This window comes from Mya arenaria, chromosome 11 (assembly GCF_026914265.1).
Source record: "Mya arenaria isolate MELC-2E11 chromosome 11, ASM2691426v1".
Classification (NCBI taxonomy): Eukaryota; Metazoa; Mollusca; class Bivalvia; order Myida; family Myidae; genus Mya; species Mya arenaria.
This window is the reverse complement of record NC_069132.1, coordinates 53,388,644-53,415,793: the sequence shown is the minus strand read 5'-3', so window position 1 is coordinate 53,415,793 and position 27,150 is coordinate 53,388,644. Positions and strand designations below refer to the sequence as shown.

General features: G+C 36.9%; 1 protein-coding gene across 2 annotated transcripts; it reads left to right on the top strand.

Moving 5' to 3' along the window:
* The first annotated feature begins 2,892 nt into the window (after window positions 1–2,892).
* On the top strand, window positions 2,893–27,007 carry LOC128207530 (TAF6-like RNA polymerase II p300/CBP-associated factor-associated factor 65 kDa subunit 6L). 2 transcript variants are annotated; one of them, XM_052910489.1, is made up of 13 exons: window positions 2,893–3,014; window positions 4,346–4,534; window positions 8,324–8,410; window positions 8,764–8,926; window positions 9,693–9,743; window positions 10,259–10,356; window positions 11,606–11,683; window positions 18,650–18,751; window positions 21,757–21,887; window positions 23,626–23,758; window positions 24,689–24,817; window positions 25,446–25,835; window positions 26,488–27,007. In XM_052910489.1, exons 2-13 carry the CDS (start codon window positions 4,370–4,372, stop codon window positions 26,959–26,961), a joined length of 2,001 nt encoding a protein of 666 aa, XP_052766449.1. In that variant the 5' UTR covers window positions 2,893–3,014; window positions 4,346–4,369; the 3' UTR covers window positions 26,962–27,007. The 2 variants fall into 2 exon arrangements, with proteins under 2 accessions (XP_052766449.1, XP_052766450.1); XM_052910490.1 differs by having other exon boundaries at window positions 2,897–2,928.
* The last annotated feature ends 143 nt before the right edge of the window (window positions 27,008–27,150 follow it).

Below are 27,150 nucleotides of genomic sequence, written 5' to 3'. Positions count from 1 at the left end.
TGACACTTTTAGAGTAGATTATCTCATGGTCTCACTAATACGTAACCAAATCTTGTATAAACAGTATCATTGTCAATGGATTTATTAATTTGACCGATGAGCAGTAATTAATTAACAAATTAGAGTCAAAAGGGACTTTATAGATATATCATTGATATACAGTCCAAACTCGGTATGTCGACGTCGGATATCTCGACTTTCCGGTTATGTCGACTTTCTTCTCCGGTCCCTAATTTATTCCTTCTTATTCTATATGAAATAAATCTGCTTGTGTCGATTTTTTCGCTATGTCGACCTCCTATTTCAGTCCCTGTGGTCGATTTTCAGATCGAGGTGTAGGTGCGAAAATATTCAAGATTGTTTGCGGCATGTCGCTAAATTACAATGCGTGTCAAAATAACAAACTGTCATAATTGGAGTTTAATTGGTAAGTGTGAATAATAAAAGTTGTTTGTTTATGTTTTTGATTAAAGAGACATTTATTGCTCAAGCTTTTCATTGAAACGCACAAGGATTCCTATGACAACATCGGAAATTTGGACCATTTTGATAGTTATGACATATGTGACGAAGAAATTTCGGACATAAATCAAACTCAAATGTGTTGGGATTGGTGATATTTTTTTGAAATTCGGATGTGTCGAATGTTCGTTATCTCGACTTTTCGCTCTAGGTCTATAGACACCCTATTACATATAAGTTAGAAATATTAATGAATTCAAGCAACAAGCAAACGCAAACAAATTTGTATATATTTATAACTACTATTTTTTCAAGGATTAGGTAGTTGGTTGGTTGTAAATTTGGGTCATTTTCAGCTATATTGATATTTCACATTCGGAGCTCCTCGGCCATTATTTTCAAAAACAACCTCGGATGTATTTGGACGGTTTACATACTCAAAAAGTGGTACGTTTAAGTCCGCACCAAATAGGTCGCGTAGTAATCTTATTTAGTAGTTAAACTTTATGACTTAACTCTTGGGAATCTAAATCATGTTTGCAATAAAACACTTCACTGGCAATCAATTTAAACTGAGAGCAATGCATACAACTCTTAAACACTACATATAATTAATGATATTATTAAAAAAATACGGACTACTTCAACTGAAATACCGGCATACATCCGAGGTTGTTTTCGATAAAATGGCCGAGGAGTTCCGAATGGATATTTCAATTACAGAAAATTTGTATGGTTGTATTATTCTTTTTAATCGTATTGTACACCTTAGCATATACTAAATGTACAGCTTATTTGTATCGTGATTTAATCAACGGTTTACGTTTATGTGTATGTGATACGATACAAATGAATGCATATAGGAATAGAAAATATAGTACTTTATTTCACAAGTGACTATTTGTTAGAAATTGCAGTAATACACATTCAAAAATGTATGTAATGTGTGTATGTTTGTGTGTGTTCAAATTCATGGCTCTCCGATACCAATGTTGGGTATCATATTCAAAATCTAAACATGTATCTGCCACCATGTCATTTATGTTCATTTTATATACCTCATTTAGTATGGTATGAGCGAATAAACGTTGTTTGACTTGACTTGACTTGACTCCACGTCTTCACTAGCTGTCTACTTCTTTATCCCTTCTCTCTTGTCTCTTCACTGCTTTATTTTTTTCTCCAAAAAAGGCAATCATGAAACAAATCCGAAAAAAACAGACTGTAATACTACTATTTTTGAAAATAATATGACTGCCTTTTATTTACAGTCTCACAAAAGTATAATTATTAATGGGGGGTTTCTTTCTTTTTTAACAACTTTACTCATTTATGAGTCAAGCTCGTTTTTGATTAACATTTGTTTTTTTTAAAGGAGCATATTTCTGAAATAAACAATAATGATAAGTTTCTCATGTTCTCTCGTTTTGTTTACAGCTTACATCTAAAAAATATCCTTCAACATAAACAGTAATATCTGTGATAGTATTTTACGTCAATTTAAAAAATATATATATTTAAAAAGAAATGTTATGAAACTTATGGAATTTTTTTGGCAGTTCTGCATTACAATTTAAATTCATTTATTTAACAATCTTATTAGATATCTTATGAAGATATTTGTTTATGCAATACATGTGGTTTGAACATACCATGTGAGTTCTTGATTATTAAGAAGGGTGGGGCGAGAGAAAATATCAAGCCCTTCTTAGTCATTATGTTTTCACATAAGATGTTCTAAATGTCTTATATAATAACCCTTTTTCAACAGACGGAAAACTAAATTATGACATCATGTCTTTTAAAATGCATTTTAGCTGAACAAGAAGGTTATTATAATAATTTACTCTTTTGGGAAGAAGGAAAAATACAAAAATGAGTGGTATATAATTGAAATCCGCGCTTCTTTCTCATTTTTTTTCTCCAAAAAACGTGCACTAGGAACTAAATATTATTTTTTCTTGTCCTACCCAAAATAAGTAGTCTTATACTTACTCAACATACAGGAAATGACATCAAATGCGTATGTTAATTTAATTAACATAATTATTATCTTATTATTTAATAATACTTATCTTTAAAACACATCTTTTTAATCAAAACTTTCTGATTAAATAACTGCATATACTGATATTCGAAAACTTCCATAGCGTGATCTTTCTTCTATCCAGAAACAACCTTCGATATGTATACGTTTTATATTCTTTTCTTTTTTAAATTCCTACTGTTTTCAGTAAGCATTAGGAATTGAAATAAAACAAAAACATTCACACATAATTTATATTGGCAAAATTTTGTTTTTTATATGTTAAAATTCAGTTGTTTTACCTAGAAAACGTTTATGGTCATTTTATTTTCAACTAAGGGAGATCACTACCTAACATTGACCAGCGATTTCTGTCTTCCTCATTTTCTTTGGGTTAAATGTATATTGTGCTTACCTAAACATTTTGTAAAAGAACTTTGGTAAATTTAATGTTCTCTATTACGACGCATTGCTAATGGCATTTATTGACAAGTATTTTTTGTAGGAAAACGGATAACCAACAAAAGTTTGTGCAAGAATTTACCCACATATAAACTTTATAATCTCTCACCAATGTAATTTTGTATTATTCGTACACAGTTGTTTCGAACTATTATTTGATTTCTGTTCGATTTTGATATTGAAACACTGATATTGATTATATATGTGTCATGCTTGCAAAATATGGGTCCTCTGAAGTAATGTTTCTAAAAGAAATGTTTTGCTTGAATGCTTGAGGAGGAAACCTGGGAGGTAAAGAGCGCCCAGTGTGGGGCTTAAACCAACGACCCTTGAACACTAGCACGGGGCTCTAACCAACTGATCTAACTGGGCGGCTGGTTCTTGCACACACAGAAATCTGTGTCTGTATCATTATATTATTTTAATAAAACAGGATTCCTACCATTTCATACCAATTCATAATGTATATTAATTTATTCGCAGCGCTGTACAATATTCCATTTTCCTAAGCTCCCTGTTCCCCTTTTATAGCACCCTGTTCTTATTAAACTTTATCCTTGTAGATGTACTGGGTGAGTACCTAAATCAGAACACTTTTGGCACTATTTTTGTAATATCTTTAGTTAGACTTGCACCACAGCTACAAAATTTTCCGTCAGCATACTAGGATTCAAGACCAATTGGTTGATATAAATGGCATTTTTCAAGATACTACCTATCTGTATGAAAAGTACTTTATTAACCGCACAGTCAAGAACTGCCATTTTTGACCTTGGAGTACCTAAATATGGAATGGTTTTAATTTGTTATTTATTTTTATGTATCCTTTTAAAATTATTGCTACATGTTTTGTTTAAGTAAATTAAGAATTTATTTTATTTCCATCTTGTTTTTTGTAATTTTTGTCAGTAAAATTTGACGATTTCAGTAAAAAAATACAGACTGTACCAGTATGCTGTGACTTTGGCAAGCATGAAGTCATTCCCCCACGTGCCATGTATTAACATTTGAATATATGAAAAACTTAAAATAATAGCAGCGTTTGCAATACTTACCGGAGTATCATGTTTTTTGGAACTTGTATCTAAGGCAAGCGTATATATTGATCAAAATCGTGAATAAACCGATTGCGATCAGAAAAACGCTTTTATAATGGGTGTTCCATATTTAGGTACTGTTCCGATTTAGGTACTTACCCAGTATAACATCTTTTTTGCAGAAAACAAAAGAACACTATTACATGGCAGTTAAACACAATTCCTAATATTTTCTGTCAGATTTAGTAATGTTTAAATTCTTCGGAGTGCTATACAATGTGCCTGCCCTCTTACCTAAACACCCTCTTTTGCATCACCCTGTCCTTTATCAAACCATTTGTATAATTTTTTTTTACAGAAATCTAGAGGAGAACACTAAAACATGGCAGAAGAAAAGCGAATAGTAACAGATGAGCGCAGGTATGCCATCATGAGCAGGGAATCCATCAAGCTGATGGCTGACGCTGCCGGTCACGAGGAAACCAGTGACTCAGTGGCTGGAATTCTGGGAGAGGATGTTAGCTACAGGCTCAGGGAAATCACACAGGTATGTTTCTGAAGTCAATTTGCAGCTTAAAGCTGCACTCTCACAGATTGAAAGTTTTTTAGTTTTTGTCTCAGAATCAGCTGATTTTTGTATCAATGCCTTTAATTATGCCCCCCTTCGAAGAAGAGGGGTATATTGCTTTGCACAGGCATGTCGGTATGTCGGTCGGTCGGTCGGTCCGTCGGTAGACCAAAGCTTGTCCGAGTGATAACTCAACAATCCCTGGACGTATGGTCATCAAACTTCACATGAAGGTTGGGGCTGACCAGTAGATGACCCCTATTGATTTTGGGGGTCATGGGGTCAAAGGTCAAGGTCACAGTGACCTTAAATAGTAAAATAATTTTAAAGCTTGTCCGAGTGATAACGTGACAATGCCTGCACCCATGGCCCTCAAACTTGACATGGAGGTTGGGCCTGACCAGTAGTTGACCCCTATTGTTTTTGGGGGTCATCAGGCCAAAGGTCAAGGTCACAGTGACCTTGAATGGTAAAAGGTTGTCTGAGTGATAACGTGACAATGCCTGCACCCATGGCCCTCAAACTTGACTTGGAGGTTGGGCCTGACCAATAGCTGACCGCTATTGTTTTTTTGGCTCAATGGGTCAAAGGTCAAGGTCACAGTGACCTTTAATGGTCAAAGGTTGTTCATGTGATAACTCAACAATGCCTGCACCCATGGCCCTCAAACTTGACTTGGAGGTTGGGCCTGACCAGTAGATGACCCCTATTGTTTTTGGGGGTCATCTGGCCAAAGGTCAAGGTCACAGTGACCTTGAATGGTAAAAGGTTGTCCGATTGATAACTCAACAATGCCTGCACCCATGGCCCTCAAATTTGACTTGGAGAATTGGCCTGACCAGGAGATGACCCCTATGGTTTTTGGGGGTCATCTGGCCAAAGGTCAAGGTCACAGTGACCTGGAATGGTAAAAGGTTGTCCGAGTGATAACTCAACAATGCCTGCACCCATGGCCCTCAAACTTGATTTGGAGATTGAGCCTGGTCAGAAGATTGTCCATATTAATTTTAGGGGTCATTGGGCCAAAGGTCAAGGTCACAGTGACCTTGAATGATAAAAGGTTGTCCGAGTGATAACTCAACAATGCCTGCACCCATGGCCCTCAAACTTGACATGGAGGTTGGGCCTGACCAGTAGATGACCCCTATTGATTTTAGGGGTCAAAGGTCAAGGTCCCAGTGACCTTGAAAGCAAACTCGACAATTCTTGGACCTATGGTCATCAAACTTGACATGAAGGTTGGGCCTGCCCAGTAGATGACCCCTATCGACTTTGGGGGTCATCAGGCCAAGGTCAATGTCACAGTAACCTTTAACGCAAAAAAGTTTACAAATCTTCCCCCACTGATTTCTCAACAATGCCTGAACCTATGATCATTAAACTTGACATGGATGTTAAGTCTGACCAGTAGATCACCCTTATTGATTTTAGGATTCATAGAGCCAAAGGTCAAGGTCACAGTGATTTTGAATGGTAAAAGGTTGTCCGAGTGATAACTCAACAATGCCTGAACCCATGGCCTTCAAACTTGACATGGAGTTGCATCTGACTTGTAGATGACCCCTTATGATTTAAGGGGTCATCAGGTCAAAGGTCAAGGTCACAGTGACCTTGAACGAAAAAAATTTGTCTTGTGATAACTTGACAATGCCTGCACCCATGGCCCTCAAACTTGACATTTAGGTTTCTGGTGACCAGCTGATGACTCTGGATTTTGAGTTCATAGAGTCAAAGATCATGACGGTCATAACACACTTTATCCTCACACTTTCATGGTCATAATCTTAAAACAGCAACAAATCAGCTGTCATTTCGGTCCATGCATATTTCATTCAATTGTCCATTTAATCCTGACAACATGGCGCTCAGGGGGGGCATAATGTTTGACAAACATCTCTTGTTCATTTATATGTAAGATAACTCGCAATAGAACAGATTTCAGTCGTTTGGGAAACATGCTGAGAAATCCATTTTTAGCTCTACTGGCCAAAGGCCAGAAGAGCTTATGCGATGGTAATATGTACGTAGTATGTGCGTCCGTGCATCCGTGCGTTCTTGTGTCTGTAAACAATTTCTTGTTAACGCCATACAGTCTTCAGTTTTGATTGTATCTCCATGAAACTTGTACAGCATTTAGATATCAATTAGAGCTTGGTTCCTTTCGAAAACCAGCCATATCCGCCCATGAATGCCTAGATTATGGGCCTTGAAAGTTTTAAAGAAATGCTTTCTATTTTTAGCCAGGTCTGCATGAGCGAATTCTATTTTTAGCCAAGTTTACATGTACATGTAAATTCAAGTCTAGAATTAAGGGAGACAATTTGCAAGTCTTGGATTAAGAGTGACAATTTGCTTTTTGCTTCTGCAGTTAATTTTGTGAATTACTTTGCCTTGTTCTTGTTGAAAGCTCAAAGGCCATTTTTAAGCTTTAAGTTCTGTAGTTTGCGCATTCATCTTAACAAAATTGGTTGTGAATGTTTGTTCAAGTTATGCACCTGGGGTCATTACTGGCCACGCCCAGAGTTCACAGGTTTGGTAAACTTAAATTTGGAAAGGTTTGAAAATCTTTTTGTGTGTTCGTGCATCCATCTCAGCACAATTGATTGTGAATGTTTATTCAATTTGATCAATGATGTCCTAGGATGCCCTTGACTTTGACCTTTTGACCAACTTTATTTAATTTTTAAAACTACAGAAATTTTTACTACAGTTTGGAAAGCACTTTTTTTGTCAGATGACTTTTACTTGGCACATATTAAAATAGTTAATGCAACTAATCTGCTTACAATACTTTCTGGGCTCAGATGTTGAATGTGCAACGTTTTCAGGTAACCCTAACACAAAACATAAACTATATGTCTGTTGCCTTTTACCTATACATACATGCTCTGGATTGATATGACCACAAAATCCATGCCAGTAGAGCATAGGGGGGGGGGGGGGGGGGGGGGGGGGAGAGAAGGCAAATATTTAAATAGTATATAGGTGGGTGTCTTTTTTCACTTAGGTTGACCCCACATGGGTAAATTTGCTTCTGTAGGGGGGTGACATAATCTAAAAGTGCCTTCCCCACGGGGGTTATATGTTTAAATGGAATAGCCACGAATGAACAAATTTTCAACATAATAAGTGAAACAAAAGGAAATCATTGTGACAAGGTAAAATAAAATAGTGCATCAAAGTGACCACAAGCACTAAATGTGTCACTTAAAAAAGTAAAAGCGTTAAATGGAGAAGCTTGTCTCAAAGAATGGATACATTCTATATTATTTTAGATTTAATAATTGTTTAAATCAATGTTTAATTAATGTTTAAATATATAAAGGAAGTTCAATTAAAATTAGTTTATACATGTATACTTAATTATCTGTGTGTAATGTTAACATGCTTTTTAATTGCATTTTGGAATCTGTAATTATACATTTGGTGTATATGTGAAATGTTTTTACATAACATGCAAAATTAATTCCCTGTATATATTTATTGTTTACAAGGGCCGATATCCTTTGATGTTGGATGTATTAAATGTTGACAGTGTTTGTGAAAACATTGCAGGACTACATTCACTGCTGTTCTGAACTCCGCGGACATTTTCCTTGAACATCATTACAGATAAACAAGAAATACAGTGTTTTTCATGATGTATCAGTAAAAGTATATTTAAATTGCCTTCAGTGAAAACTTCCTTTGAAAAATACATAAAATTATAATACCAATAACTTGTATAAAGTATAAATATTGTTACACAGTTTTTTGTTTTATTTCTAGAAAAGTGCACAGTTTATGAGGCATGCAAGGCGAAAACGAATGAACACTGACGACTTCAACAAGGCTTGTGGGTTCAGTGATATACAGGTCTGTAATCATTCATTCTCTGTAGCATTGTAACTTATCATCACATCATGGTTTATTTCCGTTTGTAAGTTTGCAACTTGTTTGTAAGAAAGCATTACTCTCTTTGATGTGAGTTACAAATTTATAAAGATTTGAATAGTTGGTCAAAATTATATTACAAGAATCCTTATTTTAAATTGAATATACATTTTGTTTAATAACAATAAACATTAGCTTTAGTTGAGCTATTATCTGACATGGGTAACAATCCATAACAGAAATTTTAATAATTGCAAATTGTATAAAAAATGATCAAGGATCAATGTGAAATAATTGGTTTCCATTTTAACTATAATAATTATCCACCAATCCAGCCTGTGCTAGGACACGGATCACAGGAGGCGGTACACAGCTTTCAGGCAGTTAAGGTAGAGCAAGGGGAACCGATCCACTTTGCTCTTGACCCCACTCTCAACCTGGCAACAGAGGCATCCAGTACTTTTATACCCAAACACAGCGGGGAAACAACTATAAAAGGTTTGACTGTTATGATGTGCACCACTTGTGTTTATTAAGCAGTTGTATTGTTTCTTGAGGGTTTGAATGCTTTCAAGGGCCCCAAATTTCTCAACTGGAGTGTACTGCAGGTTCATATCTAGACACAGCGTGGAATACAGGAAAACTTTAAAAAAGGTTTATTAATGGGAAATAAATTATGTGAACATTTCCTTAAAAATTACAATAGAAGTGCAGTGCTCCAGCTAGGCCTAAATAGCAGGGTGGGGCACCCCACTGCCCTTTTTGAGTACCTTTTAACTGTGCCCTTTTCTGTGCCAGTAGATTTCCAAAAATGAGTGTTAAATAATAAATTTATACATAATTTTGACACTAAAGTAAAGATAACAGCTAATGCATGCATAACAAACTATTAGTATTGAAAGTAGTTACAACACATACACAATAAGAATTGAACATTGGCCCTTGCAAGTGCCCCATTAAGGCTCATTCAATGCGCGTCAGAAGTGCCCTTTCTGACCTAGCACCCTGCCCTTTTCAAATCCTGGCTGGAGCACTGAAGTGAATCACCATTTTGAAAAACATCATGATATACCTTTCTGATTTATTGTTTAACATAGTAGTGAAAACTTAAGTGAAGACATGCAAAACTTCTAACAAGTTCTTATTTAGAAGAATAAGGAAGCATACGGGTCATTTTTATGTGGTTTTAAAGAAAATGAATTTTATTTTTGTTACCCTGTAACAAAAGTTCCTCTAACTGATGTTTTGATTTCCTTTTTTCCAGCTCATTGGCTGGTTGTAGAAGGGGTCCAGAAATCCACACAGAATCCGCAAGGTAACATGCTGGCTTATTTATAAGTGGTAATTTTTAATATATTTTCAAGTAGATTATAATGCTGATTATATGACATTTTTTCTAAAGGTTAATAGAAGATTTGAATTCTTTGCATTTTAAATTAAACTAGTTAACCCTCTTTTTTTAACCACTAGACCACCTCTCGTGCTGCTATCATATCTCTTGGATTTTGTTTCTTCTTAGAGACAGACAAAATACCCCTTGCCCAAATTCCTACCATGCAAAAACTTTGAGCAGTCTTATATCACTGGTTTGCAGATATTAACGCAAAAATTGGCTCATTCCAAGACAAAAAAGTTGTCAAAACGGTAAATCTGTGCGAGTGCAGCTTTAAGATGAATCATATTTTATTTATTAAATTTTACATCAATTTTTGACAAAAAAAGCAAAAAAGTTAAATAGCATGGGGGATTTTGTCTGTCTTAGCAAAAATTGTATGGGTGGAATGGGAGATGTCTAAGGAGTAGTTTGTTCTATCCTCATTCCATCTTCAGGAACTCCAGGCAATAAGGTGGAGCCGGGAGGTCCCCTGATGAAATACTTTGACAAGATCACACAGGCAGTGCTGGGAAATGATGAGGAAATGATGAAGGTAGGCTCCCATTACATAGGGTACAAGATACGAGATACAAGAAAAAAAATAATCTCGTTGTCGAAAATACATTAATTACAACACCAGCTTGCAGAGCAATTTTCCAACAAAATGCAAATCAAATAACATAATGCAACAAAGAACCTGGAAGATAATAAATGCATTCAAATAAGATTAAAGTTAAATAGTATTAAAAAAAATATCTGAGACATAAAGTAAGGGTGGCACAAAATGTTCAATATTATATTGCTATTACATTTGGCGTTTAAGCAAGATACAGCTGAGGCGCCCCACAATTCAGACAGTCACAATTTTGAAATTGGCTCCATCGCCATCAGAGGTCAAATGATGTTTGATTGACAACTAGCAATTAGTGTAAAATATTTTGCACTTGAAAAAAAATTCAATTGCCTTCTTGACAACTGCTTTTAGATTTTCTCACAAACACAGACCATTGTTCCTTGAAAAGTAGATATTTTGGAACAATCATCAGATGGGATTGACATTAATGTGAAACTGTTTATGATTGATCACATATTTTTCCTTTTGATGATCGCATAAAAAAATTGACCAATCCTTTTTTTTTACTTTTTTTTTCAATAATTATCATCACGATCGAATAGAATTAAAATTTTCTGCAGCTGTTTATTTATTGTCAAAGGATGGTTATCAACAATATTTGTTTGTATAATATTAAAGAATAGCCGATGATTGTTACGTTGTATACCATTGGTTAAAGGATGTCTTACTTATCCAATCAGAGTGCAGTATTGAAATAAGCAGTGACATCACAAACCCTACACATGCTTTACAATATGAACATAAAATTTTCTCTATACAAAATACCAGGCGAAAGTTATTATTATGCCACCCTTCGAAGAAGAGGAGTGTATTGCTTTACACATGTCGGTCGGTCGGTCAGTAGGTCGGTCAGTCGGTCGGTAGACCAAAGCTTGTCCGAGTGATAACTCAATATTATTTAGCTCAATGAGCTATTTTTCGATATAAATAACAAACACATAACATATCAAAACATGACATTAAACAATTAGCTTGTGACCTGGAAATAAAAGCATATAGGTTAAAATAGGTACAAATATTGGAACAAGTATTTACAAAAGCCCTGCCTTATTATATTCATGCATACAATTAATGAATCTTTTAATTTTTTTATTTTTTTTTAAAGCTTAAGTCAATTTTGAAAAGTTAGGGAACTTAAATAATGGCCTGTCTATGACATATTTTCCAGACTGCCTTGTCAGACTTGAGAACGAACGGGAATATCTCGCCACTTCTGCCTCATTTTGTCAGCTTTATTAGCAATGGGGTGAGTACAAGGGAATAAACAGGCAATTTTTAATGCTGCACTCTCACAGATTGACCATTTTGACAACTTATTTTAGTTTTTTTCTTTGAATGAGCCAAATTTTGCATAACTGTTGGGAAGCCAGTGATAAAAGATTGCTGACAAGTCAGCTTTTCATATTTCTGTTCAAAAATTGATGTTTTATGGTTAAAAGCATTACTAACACTTCAAGAAAAATGAAATTTGTTTTGCTGTGAGTTATCTAATATGATTAAATGGAAGACATTGATGCCAAAAACAGCTTATTCTCAATCTGAGAAAACTTAGTGACACTCTTATTCAAAATCAATACATACAAACATAATTTTTGAGTGATAAACCTTTAACGATTTACTAAATAATGCATTTATGGAAATTATTAAAAACTGATAACAAAAACTAAATATTAAATTATTGGTGAGTGCTAAAAGATTTAGTGTGATCTACTATAGTCTCATAAGGTAGATATACCATGTTTTCTGGACCTTTCTTTCAAATTAAACTACCGAGGTAGGTATCCTTCATAAAAACCTTTGTTGTCGACATTAATTCATCCTGTTTGGTATATGAAAACATTTATATTAAGGATTGCATCTTTGAAAATGTCAAATCTGTGGGAGTGTAGCTTTAGAACATAGTTATAGTTGGTTGAAGGAAAGCCATCAGTAAAGCAAAAAAAATGCTACTGCTAAAGTTCCATTTAAAAGTCACAAAATGTTATGTTCAAAATGTAATCCATGCAAAAATAATATATTGGTTAATAATCAATGTGAATTAAACACAGATATATTCTTAATGTTAATTAGCCATTACACATCTTTGCATCCTTATGATGGATGGCTTACCTTAATGCGCTAACACATCTTTGCATCCTTATGATGGATGGCTTACCTTAATGCGCTAACACATCTTTGCATCCTTATGGTGGATGGCTTACCTTAATGCACTAACACATCTTTGCATCCTTATGATGGATGGCTTACCTTAATGCGCTAACACATCTTTGCATCCTTATGATGGATGGCTTACCTTAATGCACTAACACATCTTTGCATCCTTATGATGGATGGCTTACCTTAATGCACTAACACATCTTTGCATCCTTATGATGGATGGCTTACCTTAATGCACTAACACATCTTTGCATCCTTATGATGGATGGCTTACCTTAAATCGCTAACACATCTTTGCATCCTTATGATGGATGGCTTACCTTAATGCACTAACACATCTTTGCATCCTTATGATGGATGGCTTACCTTAATGCACTTACACATCTTTGCATCCTTATGATGGATGGCTTACCTTAATTGATGGCTAACCTTAATATATGACTTACCCTACTGCACTCAGGATTCGAATTTAGGCTCGCATACTCGCAAAATGCGAGTGACATTTGCAAATTGCGAGTGACTTTTATTCAAGCTCGCAAAATTCTGCGAGTGGCTTTTTCTAGACCACAAAATGTTAAAAGGAAAGTAGAATAAACATGAACTTATTAACTCCACTACGTAGTGGAGTGTCAACAGCCTATAAGTGGCATGTTTACACTACCAGTATAAAAACGACAGTACGGAGTCACGCTCTTGTAAGTTTTCAAAGATAGAACAAATACGTACAAGACCGAGTTTTATCTCGAATCTTTCCGAGGCGTGCATAATACAAAATGAATACAAATGACATAATCACTTAGCTTAATCATTGGCTAAATGTACTATATGTAAACCCCATCAACCTTTGATATATTTCCGCCCAACTGCCAAAGTGAATAGACTTCGTCGATTGATATATTTCATGGTCCAGAGCATCCTCGCTACATTAATTTTACTGTTTCTTTCATTTATTTTAAATTTATAATGTTATTGCTTTTAATACTTATAAACTTAATGAAATCTGTACCGTGCTTGCCGAATGGATATTAACCTATGACGAGGGTAAATATACAAAGTGAACAATGTCAAATTATTGGACAGCTTTGTGATCAAAAAGCGGCTAGCATCTGATGAGTCTTTCCGTACTCCCCAAAAAGAATAAGCCATCAACAAGTTCTAGTAGTTGAGTTACTCAAGATTGATACGTTTTAATATTCATAATATGTCTTAGGTGTAAATTTCTACTTTAATTAGACAATATTATAAGGGAATAAAGCAAATAATAAAATTGCAAGTTGATTTTTCATTTTGCGAGTTGCCTCAAAAAGCACTCGCAAAATTTTGTGAGTGCTCCTCAAAGTTAAATTCGAACCCTGGCACTAACACATCTTTGCATCCTTATGATGGATGGCTTACCTTAATGCACTAACACATCTTTGCATCCTTACGATGGATGGCTTACCTTAATGCACCAACACATCTTTGCATCCTTATGATGGATGGCTTACCTTAATGCACCAACACATCTTTGCATCCTTACGATGGATGGCTTACCTTAATGCACCAACACATATTTGTATCCTTACGATAGATGGCTTACCTTAATGCACCAACACATCTTTGCATCCTTATGATGGATGGCTTACCTTAATGCACTAACACATCTTTGCATTCTTATGATGGATGGCTTACCTTAATGCACTAACACATCTTTGCATCCTTATGATGGATGGCTTACCTTAATGCACCAACACATCTTTGCATCCTTACGATGGATGGCTTACCTTAATGCACCAACACATCTTTGCATCCTTACGATGGATGGCTTACCTTAATGCACTTACACATCTTTGCATCCTTACGATAGATGGCTTACCTTAATGCACCAACACATCTTTGCATCCTTACGATGGATGGCTTACCTTAATGCACCAACACATCTTTGCATCCTTATGATGGATGGCTTACCTTAATGCACCAACACATCTTTGCATCCTTATGATGGATGGCTTACCTTAATGCGCTAACACATCTTTGCATCCGAATGATGGATGGCTTACCTTACTGCACCAACACATCTTTGCATCCTTATGATGGATGGCTTACCTTACTGCACCAACACATCTTTGCATTCTTATGATGGATGGCTTACCTTACTGCACCAACACATCTTTGTATCCTTATGATGGATGGCTTACCTTACTTGACTAACACATCTTTGCATCCTTATGATGGATGGCTTACCTTAATGCACTAACACATCTTTGCATCCTTATGATGGATGGCTTACCTTAAATCGCTAACACATCTTTGCATCCTTATGATGGATGGCTTACCTTAATGCACTAACACATCTTTGCATCCTTATGATGGATGGCTTACCTTAATGCACTAACACATCTTTGCATCCTTATGATGGATGGCTTACCTTAATGCACTAACACATCTTTGCATCCTTATGATGGATGGCTTACCTTAATGAACTAACACATCTTTGCATCCTTAGGATAGATGGCTTAACTTAATGAATTAACACATCTTTGCATCCTCACGATGGATGGCTTACCTTCATGAACTAACACATCTTTGCATCCTTATGATGGATGGCTTACCTTAATGCACTCATTTTCAGAATGAATCTAGTGGGGGGGGGAATATTAACTTCTTAATATTGCACTTTATATTATATCGCCTATTAATAGACTCTAGTGCAAACAGTGCAACGATCGCCTATTAATAGACTCTAGTGCAAACAGTGCAATGCATCGCCTATTAATAGACTCTAGAGCAAACAGTGCAACGATCGCCTATTAATAGACTCTAGTGCAAACAGTGCAATGCATCGCCTATTAATAGACTCTAGTGCAAACAGTGCAATGCAATGCCCTTTTAATAGACTCTTGTGCAAACAGTGCAATGCATCGCCTATTAATAGTCTATTGTGCAAACAGTGCAATGCATTGCCTATTAATAGACTCTAGTGCATACAGTGCAATGCAATGCCCTTTTAATAGACTCTTGTGCAAACAGTGCAACGATCGCCTATTAATAGACTCTAGTGCAAACAGTGCAACGATCGCCTATTAATAGACTCTAGAGCAAACAGTGGAATGCATCGCCTATTAATAGACTCTAGAGCAAACAGTGCAATGCATCGCCTATTAATAGACTCTAGAGCAAACAGTGCAATGCATCGCCTATTAATAGATTCTAGTGCAAACAGTGCAATGCATCGCCTATTAATAGACTCTAGTGCAAACAGTGCAACGATCACCTATTAATAGACTCTAGTGCAAACAGTGCAACGATCGCCTATTAATAGACTCTAGTGCAAACAGTGCAACGATCGCCTATTAATAGACTCTTGTGCAAACAGTGCAATGCATTGCCTATTAATAGACTCTAGAGCAAACAGTGCAACGATCGCCTATTAATTGATTCTATTGCAAACAGTGCAATGCATCGCCTATTGATAGACTCTTGTGCAAACAGTGCAATCCATCGCCTATTAATAGACTCTAGTGCAAACAGTGCAACGATCGTCTATTAATAGACTCTAGAGGAAACAGTGCAATGCATTGCCTATTAATAGATTCTAGTGCAAACAGTGCAATCCATCGCCTATTAATAGACTCTAGTGCAAACAGTGCAAACATTTTCAACGCTATTCATTTCTGACATCACATCAAATGATATATATGGAAAAAGATTTAATGATGTTATTTCATGACGGCAACCTGATTTATGATGATCAAGAAAGTTATGAGATTTGCCATCTATGTAGTGAGACATGAAATGAATTGAACTTAATTACCTGTGGACACTTAGTCAGAATAACTGGTAACTTAAAGCTGCACTCTCACAATTTAGCAAGTGTGACCTTTTTACGGTTTTTTTGTCTCCGAATAAGATCATTTTGGTATCAGTGCCTTCAATTTGGTCATATCAGGTAATACTCACAATAAAAGTTCTCAGTTATTCGGTAGCTGTCGAAAATATAATTTTTATTAAATGGTAAGTAACACTTTTAGCCACAAAACGTAACTATGAAAACTGTGATCTGCTCTTTTGTCAGCAGTCTTATATCACTTGTTTCCAAACATCTATGCAAAAATTTGCTCATTCAAAGTAAAAAAATAAAAAAGTTGCAAAAACAAACAGTCTGTGAGAATGCAGCTTTAAGAATTTATAATCATTACACCATAGACTTTCGATCAAAACTTATTTTTAGCTCCACTGGCCGAAGGCCATGGAGCTTATGTCGTCACAGATTGTCCGTCGTGAGTGCGTGCGTGCGTGCGTGCGTGCCTAAACTTTTACTTTAAACGACATCTCCTCTGAAACTGATAAGCGGATTTTGACAAAACTTCACAGGAATGTTCCTTTGGTGGTCCTTTACCAAAATTGCTCAAATGGTTCCGGTCCATTGCACAATATGGCCGCCAGAGCTAAAAATAGCAAAATCTTTAAACGACATCTCCTCTGAAACGGTTCGGCAGATTTTGATGAAACTTGACAGTAATGTTCCTTGGGTGGTCCTTTATTAAAATTGCTCAAATGGTTCTGGTCCATTGCACAATATGGCCGCCACAGCTAAAAATAGCAAAATCTTTAAACGACATCTCCTCTGAAACGGATAGGCAGATTTTGATGAAACTTGACAGAATTGTTCCTTGGGTGGTCCTTAACCAAAATTGCTCAAATGGTTCCGGTCCGCTGCACAACATGGCTGCCAGGGCAAAAAAATAGAAAAACCTTTAAAGAACATCTTCTCAGAAACCGATGATCAGATTTTGATGAAACTTAACAGAAATGTTCCTTGGATGGTCCTTTACCAAAATTGCTCAAATGGTTCCGGTCCATTGCACAATATGGCCGCCAGAGCTAAAAATAGCAAAATCTTTAAACGACATCTCCTCTGAAACGGTTCGGCAGATTTTGATGAAACTTGACAGTAATGTTCCTTGGGTGGTCCTTTATTAAAATTGCTCAAATGGTTCTGGTCCATTGTAAATATGGCCGCCACAGCTAAAAATAGCAAAATCTTTAAACGACATCTCCTATGAAACGGATAGGCAGATTTTGATGAAACTTGACAGAATTGTTCCTTGGGTGGTCCTTAACCAAAATTGCTCAAATGGTTCAGGTCCGCTGCACAACATGGCTGCCAGGGCAAAAAAATAGAAAAACCTTTAAAGAACATCTTCTCAGAAACCGATGATCAGATTTTGATGAAACTTAACAGAAATGTTCCTTGGATGGTCCTTTACCAAAATTGCTCAAATGGTTCCGGTCCATTGCACAATATGGCCGCCAGAGCTAAAAATAGCAAAATCTTTAAACGACATCTCCTCTGAAACGGTTCGGCAGATTTTGATGAAACTTGACAGTAATGTTCCTTGGGTGGTCCTTTATTAAAATTGCTCAAATGGTTCTGGTCCATTGCACAATATGGCCGCCACAGCTAAAAATAGCAAAATCTTTAAACGACATCTCCTATGAAACGGATAGGCAGATTTTGATGAAACTTGACAGAATTGTTCCTTGGGTGGTCCTTAACCAAAATTGCTCAAATGGTTCCGGTCCGCTGCACAACATGGCTGCCAGGGCAAAAAAATAGAAAAACCTTTAAAGAACATCTTCTCAGAAACCGATGATCAGATTTTGATGAAACTTAACAGAAATGTTCCTTGGATGGTCATTAACCAAAATTTGTTAAATGGTTCCAGTCCACTGCACACCATGGCTGCCAGAGCTAAAAAATAAAAAAACTTTATACGACTTGTCGTCGAAACCGATGACCTTTTTTCGATAAAACTTGACAAAAATGTTTGTTTGGTGCTCCTTTACTCAAATTGCCCAAATCATTTCGGTCCACTGCACAACATGGCAGCCAGAGCTATTAAAGTAAAATTTTTTTTAAATAACTTCTCCTCAAAAATTGATGATTGTATTTCTATGAAACTTGACGAAAATGTTCGTTAGGTGGTCTTTGCTTGAACCTTTTGGCCAGTGGAGCACAGGCACTGATGTGCCTCTTGTTAAAGTCTGACCAGCTTAGTATTCTTGTATACAGGTAAAGACTCTCGGAGATGATGTCTGTAAGCTGACCAGGCTGTTATCCATGGTGCAGAGTCTTGTGTACAATAGCTCACTCTTCCTGGAGGCACAGCCTTTTGTAAGTTACTTATTTTCATAGGTAGAATTTACACAGAATTATTTTTGATATTTGTATTTTGGAGATAAGTTAAACACAGAAGATATGATCAGGATTATTGATTGAAAAAATCAGTAGGAGATTACAAAACAGACATGAAAAATAGCATCCCACAATGAGAATAATGGTGTTTAGACCTAAAAAAATATGATATTAATTTCCAGTTTCATGCCTCATAAAGATGGAGTAGGTACGTCAGAGTTTTTAGCTCACCAGAGCACTAAGTGCTCAAGGTGAGCTATTGTGATCGGTCTTTGTCCGTTGTCCTTCCGTCCGTCTGTCCGTCCGTCCGTCCATCCATCTGTCCATCCGTCAACAATTGCTTAAAAACATCTCCTCTGAAACTACCTGGCCAAATTCAATGAAATTCACAGGAAGCTTCCTTGGGTGACCCGCCACAAAAATACAACAAGGGGTCATGATTGATCGACTTACTGTTTTGCTTTTTAAAAAAATCTCTGAAACTACCAGGCCAAATTCAATGAAACTTTACAGGTAGCTTCATTGCATGACCCTTTACAAATATAAAACAAAGCATTGTCATCAGTAAAGATATGTTTAAATTGCAACATTTTTATGCCCCCCTTCGAAGAAGAGGGGTATATTGCTTTGCACAGGCATGTCAGTATGTCGGTCGGTCCGTCTGTAGACCAAAGCTTGTCCAAGTGATAACTCAACAATTCCTGGACGTATGGTCATCAAACTTCACATGAAGGTTGGGCCTGACCAGTAGATGACCCCTATTGTTTTTTGGGGTCATCAGGCCAAAGGTAAAGGTCACAGTGACCTTGAATGGTAAAAAGTTGTCCGAGTGATAACGTGACAATGCCTGCACCCATGGCCCTCAAACTTGACTTGCAGGTTGGGCCTGACCAGTAGATGACCCCTATTGTTTTTTGGGCTCAACGGATCAAAGGTCAAGGTCACAGTGACCTTGAAAGCAAACTCGACAATTCTTGGACCTATAGTCATCAAACTTGACATGAAGGTTGGGCCTCCCAGTAGATGACCCCTTTCGACTTTGGGGGTCATCAGGCCAAGGTCAATGTCACAGTAACCTTTAACATAAAAAAGTTAACAAATCTTCCCCCACAGATATCTCAACAATGCCTGAACCTATGATCATTAAACTTGACATGGATGTTAAACCTGACCAGTAGATCACCCTTATTGATTTTAGGATTCATAGAGCCAAAGGTCAAGGTCACAGTGATCTTGAATGGTAAAAGGTTGTCCGAGTGATAACTCAACAATGCCTGAACCCATGGCCTTCAAACTTGACTTGGAGTTGCATCTGACTTGTAGATGACCCTTATGATTTAAGGGGTAATCGGGTCAAAGGTCAAGGTCACAGTGACCTTGAAGGAAGAAAACTTGTCTTGTGATAACTTGGCAATGCCTGCACCCATGGCCTTCAAACTTGACATTAATGTTTCTGGTGACCAGCTGATGACTCTGGATTTTGAGTTCATAGAGTCAATGGTCATGACGGTCATAACACACTTTAACTTCACACTTTAATGGTCATAATTTTTAAAACAGCAACAAATCAGCTGTCATTTCGGTCCATGCATATTTCATTCAATTGTCCATATGATCCTGACAACATGGCGCTAAGAGGGGGCATAATGTTTGACAAACATCTCTTGTTATTAATGCTTTATAACAGAGTAGTGGCCCTTTGCTTAGGTGAGTGTTTTAGGGCCATCATGGCCCGCTTGTTTTATTAGCCATTAAAACTAAAGCTGTAATGCTTTAAATCATCGATACACTAGGTATTAGCAGGGCTGGTATTGTTAAAAGCCAAAAACACAATCATTTTTTATTTTTTTTAAAATCAAAGAAATGAAGAAGAAAAAGTAATTATGTAAGTCTGTTAGTAAAACCACGGACCTATAAACCATGGATTGGCAACTGCCAGATATCGGTGAAACGATTCGAAATAATTATTTTCCCACAATCCTAAGCGCGCGCTTGGCAAATATCGGAAAATTCCGCCGAATCTCCGATCGGTGATTAACGTCGATCTTCGGTTATTTCCGCCAGCTCTGCTGATACTTATTTTTTACACCGATCGACATGTCGCATGTAATATGTTTGTAGTTTGTCGTTATTGTATTTTCTCTAATTATCGAAGTATTAATCAGGACCTAATATGTTCCTGATTTAATTTATATTTAGTTTTAATTAACGTTTTCCTACATGTATAAATTCGGTCGATGTCGGACGTCTCGAAAACGACCACACGGCAAAATCTCAGAATGAAATCGCGCTGCATGCGTGAGTCTGAGCTAATCGCATTTACACAGACGAGAGTTGCCAATCCATGGTTTATAGATCGGTGGTAAAACGATCTCCAGTTTGCTAGACTTTTGCATTAAAGAAAGTAACAAAAAACCTAGTAAAAGATATTAATGGCTTTGGAAACAATTTCAACAGGGGTCTAAAGACTTCAAAGGAGCCAGACACCAGATATTACAATTGCAAGGAAAAAAGAAAATCGTCAAAAACTAACATTAAATTAACATTGTTGTGTACAACACATTAAATCTTAGTTACTAATGTATCACATTGCTTACGACGAATGCATCTTTCACAGTTTTTGCGCTTTATTCCAATACGAAATTTACTCTGGTTGCCTACCACTTAAATCCCAGTAAGTTTAAAAATAATGTCAGTTTATTTATCTGTACTCATAAAAAAATATGATTGAAATGGGAAACCATTATGCACTATTTTTAAATGGTGGAAACACAGATGAGACAGAAACATAATCATTGAATTTATTATTTTAATCATGTAGAATGATGTATTTAGCAGCCTCCTACTAGCTTGCATTGACAATTCTAGGCTTGTTTTGAGGTAATACTGTATTTGCCAATTTTGGGACCATCTGGTGTCTAGTCCCTTTAAGGGCAAGTATATACATGTAGTATGTAACGTTAAAAAATGGTCTTGCCTTTCAGTTGGCGGTGATGAGCCAGAGTGTCCAGTACTGCTTGTTGGACCCGCTTGTTAGTAGTGGACAGTCCTGCCCCACGGATGACCACTGGGTATTGAGGGACTATGCCGCCAGGGTGCTCGCTCATATTGTCGGGTATTGTCATATTGTCGCATGATGTACTGAATATAATGTTGTAACTGGGTTATTGTATTGGGTTAATCCCCGTTACTATTTTTCCAGCATTTTGGGCTAATGTACCCTGATATATCACAGCTGTCTTCTACATTTCCTGTATCTGGGACTAATGTACCCTGATATATCACAGCTGTCTGCTACATTTCCTGTATCTGGGGCTAATGTACCCTGATATATCACAGCTGTCTGCTACATTCCCTGTATCTGGGGCTAATGTACTCTGATATATCACAGCTGTCTGCTACATTTCCTGTATCTGGGGCTAATGTACCCTGATATATCACAGCTGTCTGCTACATTCCCTGTATCTGGGGCTAATGTACCCTGATATATCACAGCTGTCTGCTACATTTCCAGTATCTGGGACTAATGTACCCTGATATATCACAGCTGTCTGCTACATTTCCTGTATCTGGGGCTAATGTACCCTGATATATCACAGCTGTCTGCTACATTCCCTGTATCTGGGGCTAATGTACTCTGATATATCACAGCTGTCTGCTACATTTCCTGTATCTGGGGCTAATGAACCCTGATATATCACAGCTGTCTGCTACATTCCCTGTATCTGGGGCTAATGTACCCTGATATATCACAGCTGTCTGCTACATTTCCTGTATCTGGGGCTAATGTACCCTGATGTATCACAGCTGTCTGCAACATTTCCTGTATCTGGGGCTCATGTTCCCTGATATATCACAGCTGTCTGCTACATTCCCTGTATCTGGGGCTAATGTTCCCCAATATATCACAGCTGTCTGCTACATTTCCTGTATCTGAGGCTAATATACCCCGATATTTCACAGCTGTCTGCTACATTTCCTGTATCTGGGGCTAATGTACCATGATAAATCACAGCTGTCCACTTGATTTCCAGAATCTGGGGCTAATGTACCCTGATATATCACAGCTGTCCACTTGATTTCCAGAATCTGGGGCTAATGTACCCGGATATATCACAGCTGTCCACTTGATTTCCAGAATCTGGGGCAAATGTACCCTGATATATCACAGCTGTCCACTTGATTTCCAGAATCTGGGGCTAATGTACCCTGATATATCACAGCTGTCCACTTGACTTCCAGAATCTGGGGCTAATGTACCCTGATATATCACAGCTGTCCACTTGATTTCCAGAATCTGGGGCAAATGTACCCTGATATATCACAGCTGTCCACTTGATTTCCAGAATCTGGGGCTAATGTATCCTGATATATCACAGCTTTCTCTACATTTCCTGTATCTGGAGCTAATGTACCCTGATATATCAAAGCTTTCTCTATATTTCCTGTATCTGGGGCTAATGTACCCTGATATATCACAGCTGTCTGCTACATTCCCTGTATCTGGGGATCATGTACCCTGATATATCACAGCTGTCAGCTAGATTTCCAGTAGCTGGGTGAAATTTCACAGCTATCTGTTATATTTCCTGTATGTGGAGCTTATGTACCCTGATATGTCACCACTGTCTGCTACATTCCCTGTATCTGGGGCTAATGTACCCTGATATGTCACAGCTGTCTGCTACATTCCCTGTATCTGGAGCTAATGTACCCTGATATGTCACAGCTGTCTGCTACATTCCCTGTATCTGGAGCTTATGTACCCTGATATGTCACAGCTGTCTGCTACATTTCCTGTATATGGAGCTTATGTACCGATATATCACCACTATCTGCTATAATGTTTCCAGGATCTGGGGCAACAGTGTTAACCACCTAGAGCGTTACACAGAGAAGACTCTACGAGAGGCTCTACATGACCTGTCACGACCTTTTGCCTGCCACTATGGGGCTGTTATGGGGCTCATGTACTTGGGGACTGAGGTAAGCCAAGTTTAAGCAACTAACTTATTTACTGTCTGTGTTCAGCATTCACTGAAGCCCTATTTAAGGGCTACACAAACATGATACGTGTCATACCTGATGGCAGCCCAAGTGTCAAAAAACATTATTCTTGTAAATTGTGTCTTTAAATAGATATACAGACAGCTAATTCATCGCTCCTTTCAGAATATAGTTATACTAATTATTTTTTTGCTTGATATAAGGCCAGTTGTTCAGAGCTGTGTTAAAGTTAGCAATGTGATAAATGCCATAGTTGTTAATTTTCATTATGAAATATTTGATGACATGCTCACATATTCAAATTTAATCATATACAGCTGAAACAGTTGTCTCAAGTCTTGGTATGAATACAGCATATCACAAATGCATCCATTCAAAACTTCCACAGCAGAGTATTGATTTGAAAGTTAAAAATTATGACATTGAAGATGCATTCTTACTCCCCAATTTTTACCACAATTTATAATATGGTTTTAATATTCCAAAAAGGATGAATAAATGTCGAAAACAATGTTTCTTATGAAGGATACTAAGTTTAATTTGACAGAAATGAACATAAAACACGGTATTTCTACCTTATAAGACTATAGTAGACCACAGTAAATCTTTTACCACTCACCAATCATTTAATATTTTGCGCTTTCTGCTATTAGATACACAGTTACAATCTTGTTATCAGTACTTAATATTTTCCGTGAATGCAATTTTTAGTAAGTAGTTAAAGGTTTATCACTCAAAATTGATGTTTGTTATACATGTGTATGTATTGATTTTAAATAAGAGTGTCCCTTTAACAATGTTATAAACTTGATCAAAGCTCTGAACAATTAGGGCAGCATGCAGCACCTTCCAATAACTCTTTTGCTAAAACCCTGAAAGCCAATAGTCTGACCAATTTTCTGTTTTCAGAGTGTGGAGCGAGTGTTGGTCCCCCACCTGCATGTGTACATGCCTCATCTGTTGGCCGCCCTCGAGTTCCAGGGTCTGGAGTTTGTCCAGCTGCAGACTAACGCTTGGAGTGTGCATGGAGCTATACTGGTAGAGAATGGTTTATAACGAAGGGATGATTAAATTCAAAATAACGCTTATTAATTTTAGACAATCCTTATTTTTGTTTTTGGCTCTTTACTATTTTAGTGCTTGACTTTTGCATTAATTTTTTTAATAAGTTACTTGCAATTAGAATAAATAGCTTTGAACCTAAAGATAATTAAAGAGGGGTTTAAGCTTTGGACCTGAATGCCTTATACTGGCACTTGGATTTCAGGATTTTTAAAATTTGTATTTTCACTCTTTTATCATTCCTGATTACAATTATGATGTTGAAACAACAGGGTCATGTCCAGGGGCCGTATTCAAAAGGCATCTTAAGTCACTTCCTTACTTAAGTCCATATCTTAAAATTTTCATAGTCAAAATTATCTTAAAGATATGTAAAGGGTTTTTTTAACGTTAAAGTATGTTTTGTTCAATAAGGTCAATGAAGATAATGTATTTTGAAAAATCTTATTTTTTTTTTTCATATGACTAAAGGGATACTAAAATTAGAAAAGTGACTTAAGTTTGGAAATGACTTTAAGAAGTTTTGTGAATACCAACCAGTAGTCCTAGACTTACTATGAAGATCATGATTGGCACTTTTATTTGATTTTCTCCATTTTTTCAGCTTTGTGTGGAGCATGTTTTACAAAAGTATATCAAACAGTTTCGGGAAGAAAACATCACCGATGCCACAAATAACGGCGAGGCAAAAAAAGTGTTTAAGACCATTTCTGATTACGACACCAAATTCTCAAAACGACCTTCATTCAATGGATTCCTGTCAGCTTTCCACAAGTCACCTGTGTCGTTCTACTTTGAAATGTTTGAATACTTCGGAGATGCCTTAACGTTGAGGCTACCTGAAATAGCCGAACTGAAGTCTCATGTGTTTAAGCCAAAAGAGCGTGACTTGGTGACGTCAATTTCGGATCCGACTGCGGATAAATCGGGGGAAGAACTCCTCAGTGAGTTGGAAGAGGAAGTCAAGCGTGAGGAGCTTATGAAGAAAAAACAGGTAATTATCCCCCACCTTAGAATCATCCAAGTTAACTTTTATATCTCAAAATCAGGAATATGGAAGAAAAACGTAATAAAATACGCTCAAAATGTACAATTTTAGACTAGAATGATATTGTTAAAATTTTCCCCAAATTCATGTGCAAAAATAAATAAGTTTAAATAGTGCCTATTGCATAAAAGTTTTCCAGAGTTATGACCCCTTCGCGGCATGGCAGATGAAAAGGGAGTATGTTGTCCAGAGAGGGCATCTGCAGCATCATATTTTCATGTTTGCTCCCTAACTTAAGCATTTATGATCTAATCTTTACCAAACTTTTGTCACAATGTTTATTTGCATAATATCTTAACTGTCAACAGCAATTATGCGCTATCAACCCCAGTGTTGTGACCCTTATTTGGAAATTGCATGTATATTTTTTCTTACATGTACACATAGTATGGGTTTGTTAATACTCTCTAATTTAAGCATTTATTATCTGATCTTTACCAAACTTCCTCACTATGTTCATTGGCATACTATCTCAATTGAGTGCAGTCAACAGCCATCTCGCACAGTAACTCCAGAGTTATAACCCTTGTTTGGCAATTGCATGTATAATTTTTTACTAACATGTTTTATGGGTGTTTAAAAACTTGATTTGTTTCAGGTTAAGACGGAGACCGTCCACCTTCTCGACCGACATCAAAGAGATCGAGAGCGACGTGCAGCAGGTGTTCGACAACAGCTCAAACAAAGAGCTGCACAGCAACAAAAACTGGATAAGTTCACACCAGCCAGCGACACAGACATCGAGGTTATAGATGTCGAGGGTGTGGATAAGTTGGATTTCAGAGGCAGATCATCTCTGGCAATCTCGAGTGCTTGTGATGCCCCAGGGCAGGGGATAAAAATGACTTTTGCCAAACGAGCTAAGTTTACTCCAGATAGTGCTTTTAGTGAGTCGTTATACTTTACAGAAATAAAAGAGAGGGACAGAAATGAGGAAAACCCGGGTCGAAAACGGAAACATAATTCACCGAGCCCGGATGTGGATTTTTCACAGTTTCTTGGTGGAGGTATTTATCCTTCATCAAGCTTTGATAGTGTAAAACAAAGGAGAAGAGATCCATCATTTGAATGAATTTTGTCTTTTACATTTTTATAATAAAATATCAGCAATATCTGTTGGATTGTGTTTAGGGTTTTGTGGTACATGTATTTGGTTGAATACAGGGTAAAGTCAGCGGTTGACTCTATTAAAATTCCCCATGGATTCTGAAGGAACTCCATCTGCTGAAATCAAGCGCCACTTTCTTAAGTCAGAAGTCAG

Excerpts from the sequence above, each read along its gene's own strand:
- LOC128207530 (XM_052910489.1), top strand. The coding sequence starts at position 4,370 with ATGGCAGAAGAAAAGCGAATAGTAACAGATGAGCGCAGGTATGCCATC. Across the intron at positions 4,535-8,323 it reads GGCTCAGGGAAATCACACAG|AAAAGTGCACAGTTTATGAG; the intron begins GTATGTTTCTGA and ends TTTTATTTCTAG. Across the intron at positions 25,836-26,487 it reads AGCTTATGAAGAAAAAACAG|GTTAAGACGGAGACCGTCCA; the intron begins GTAATTATCCCC and ends GATTTGTTTCAG.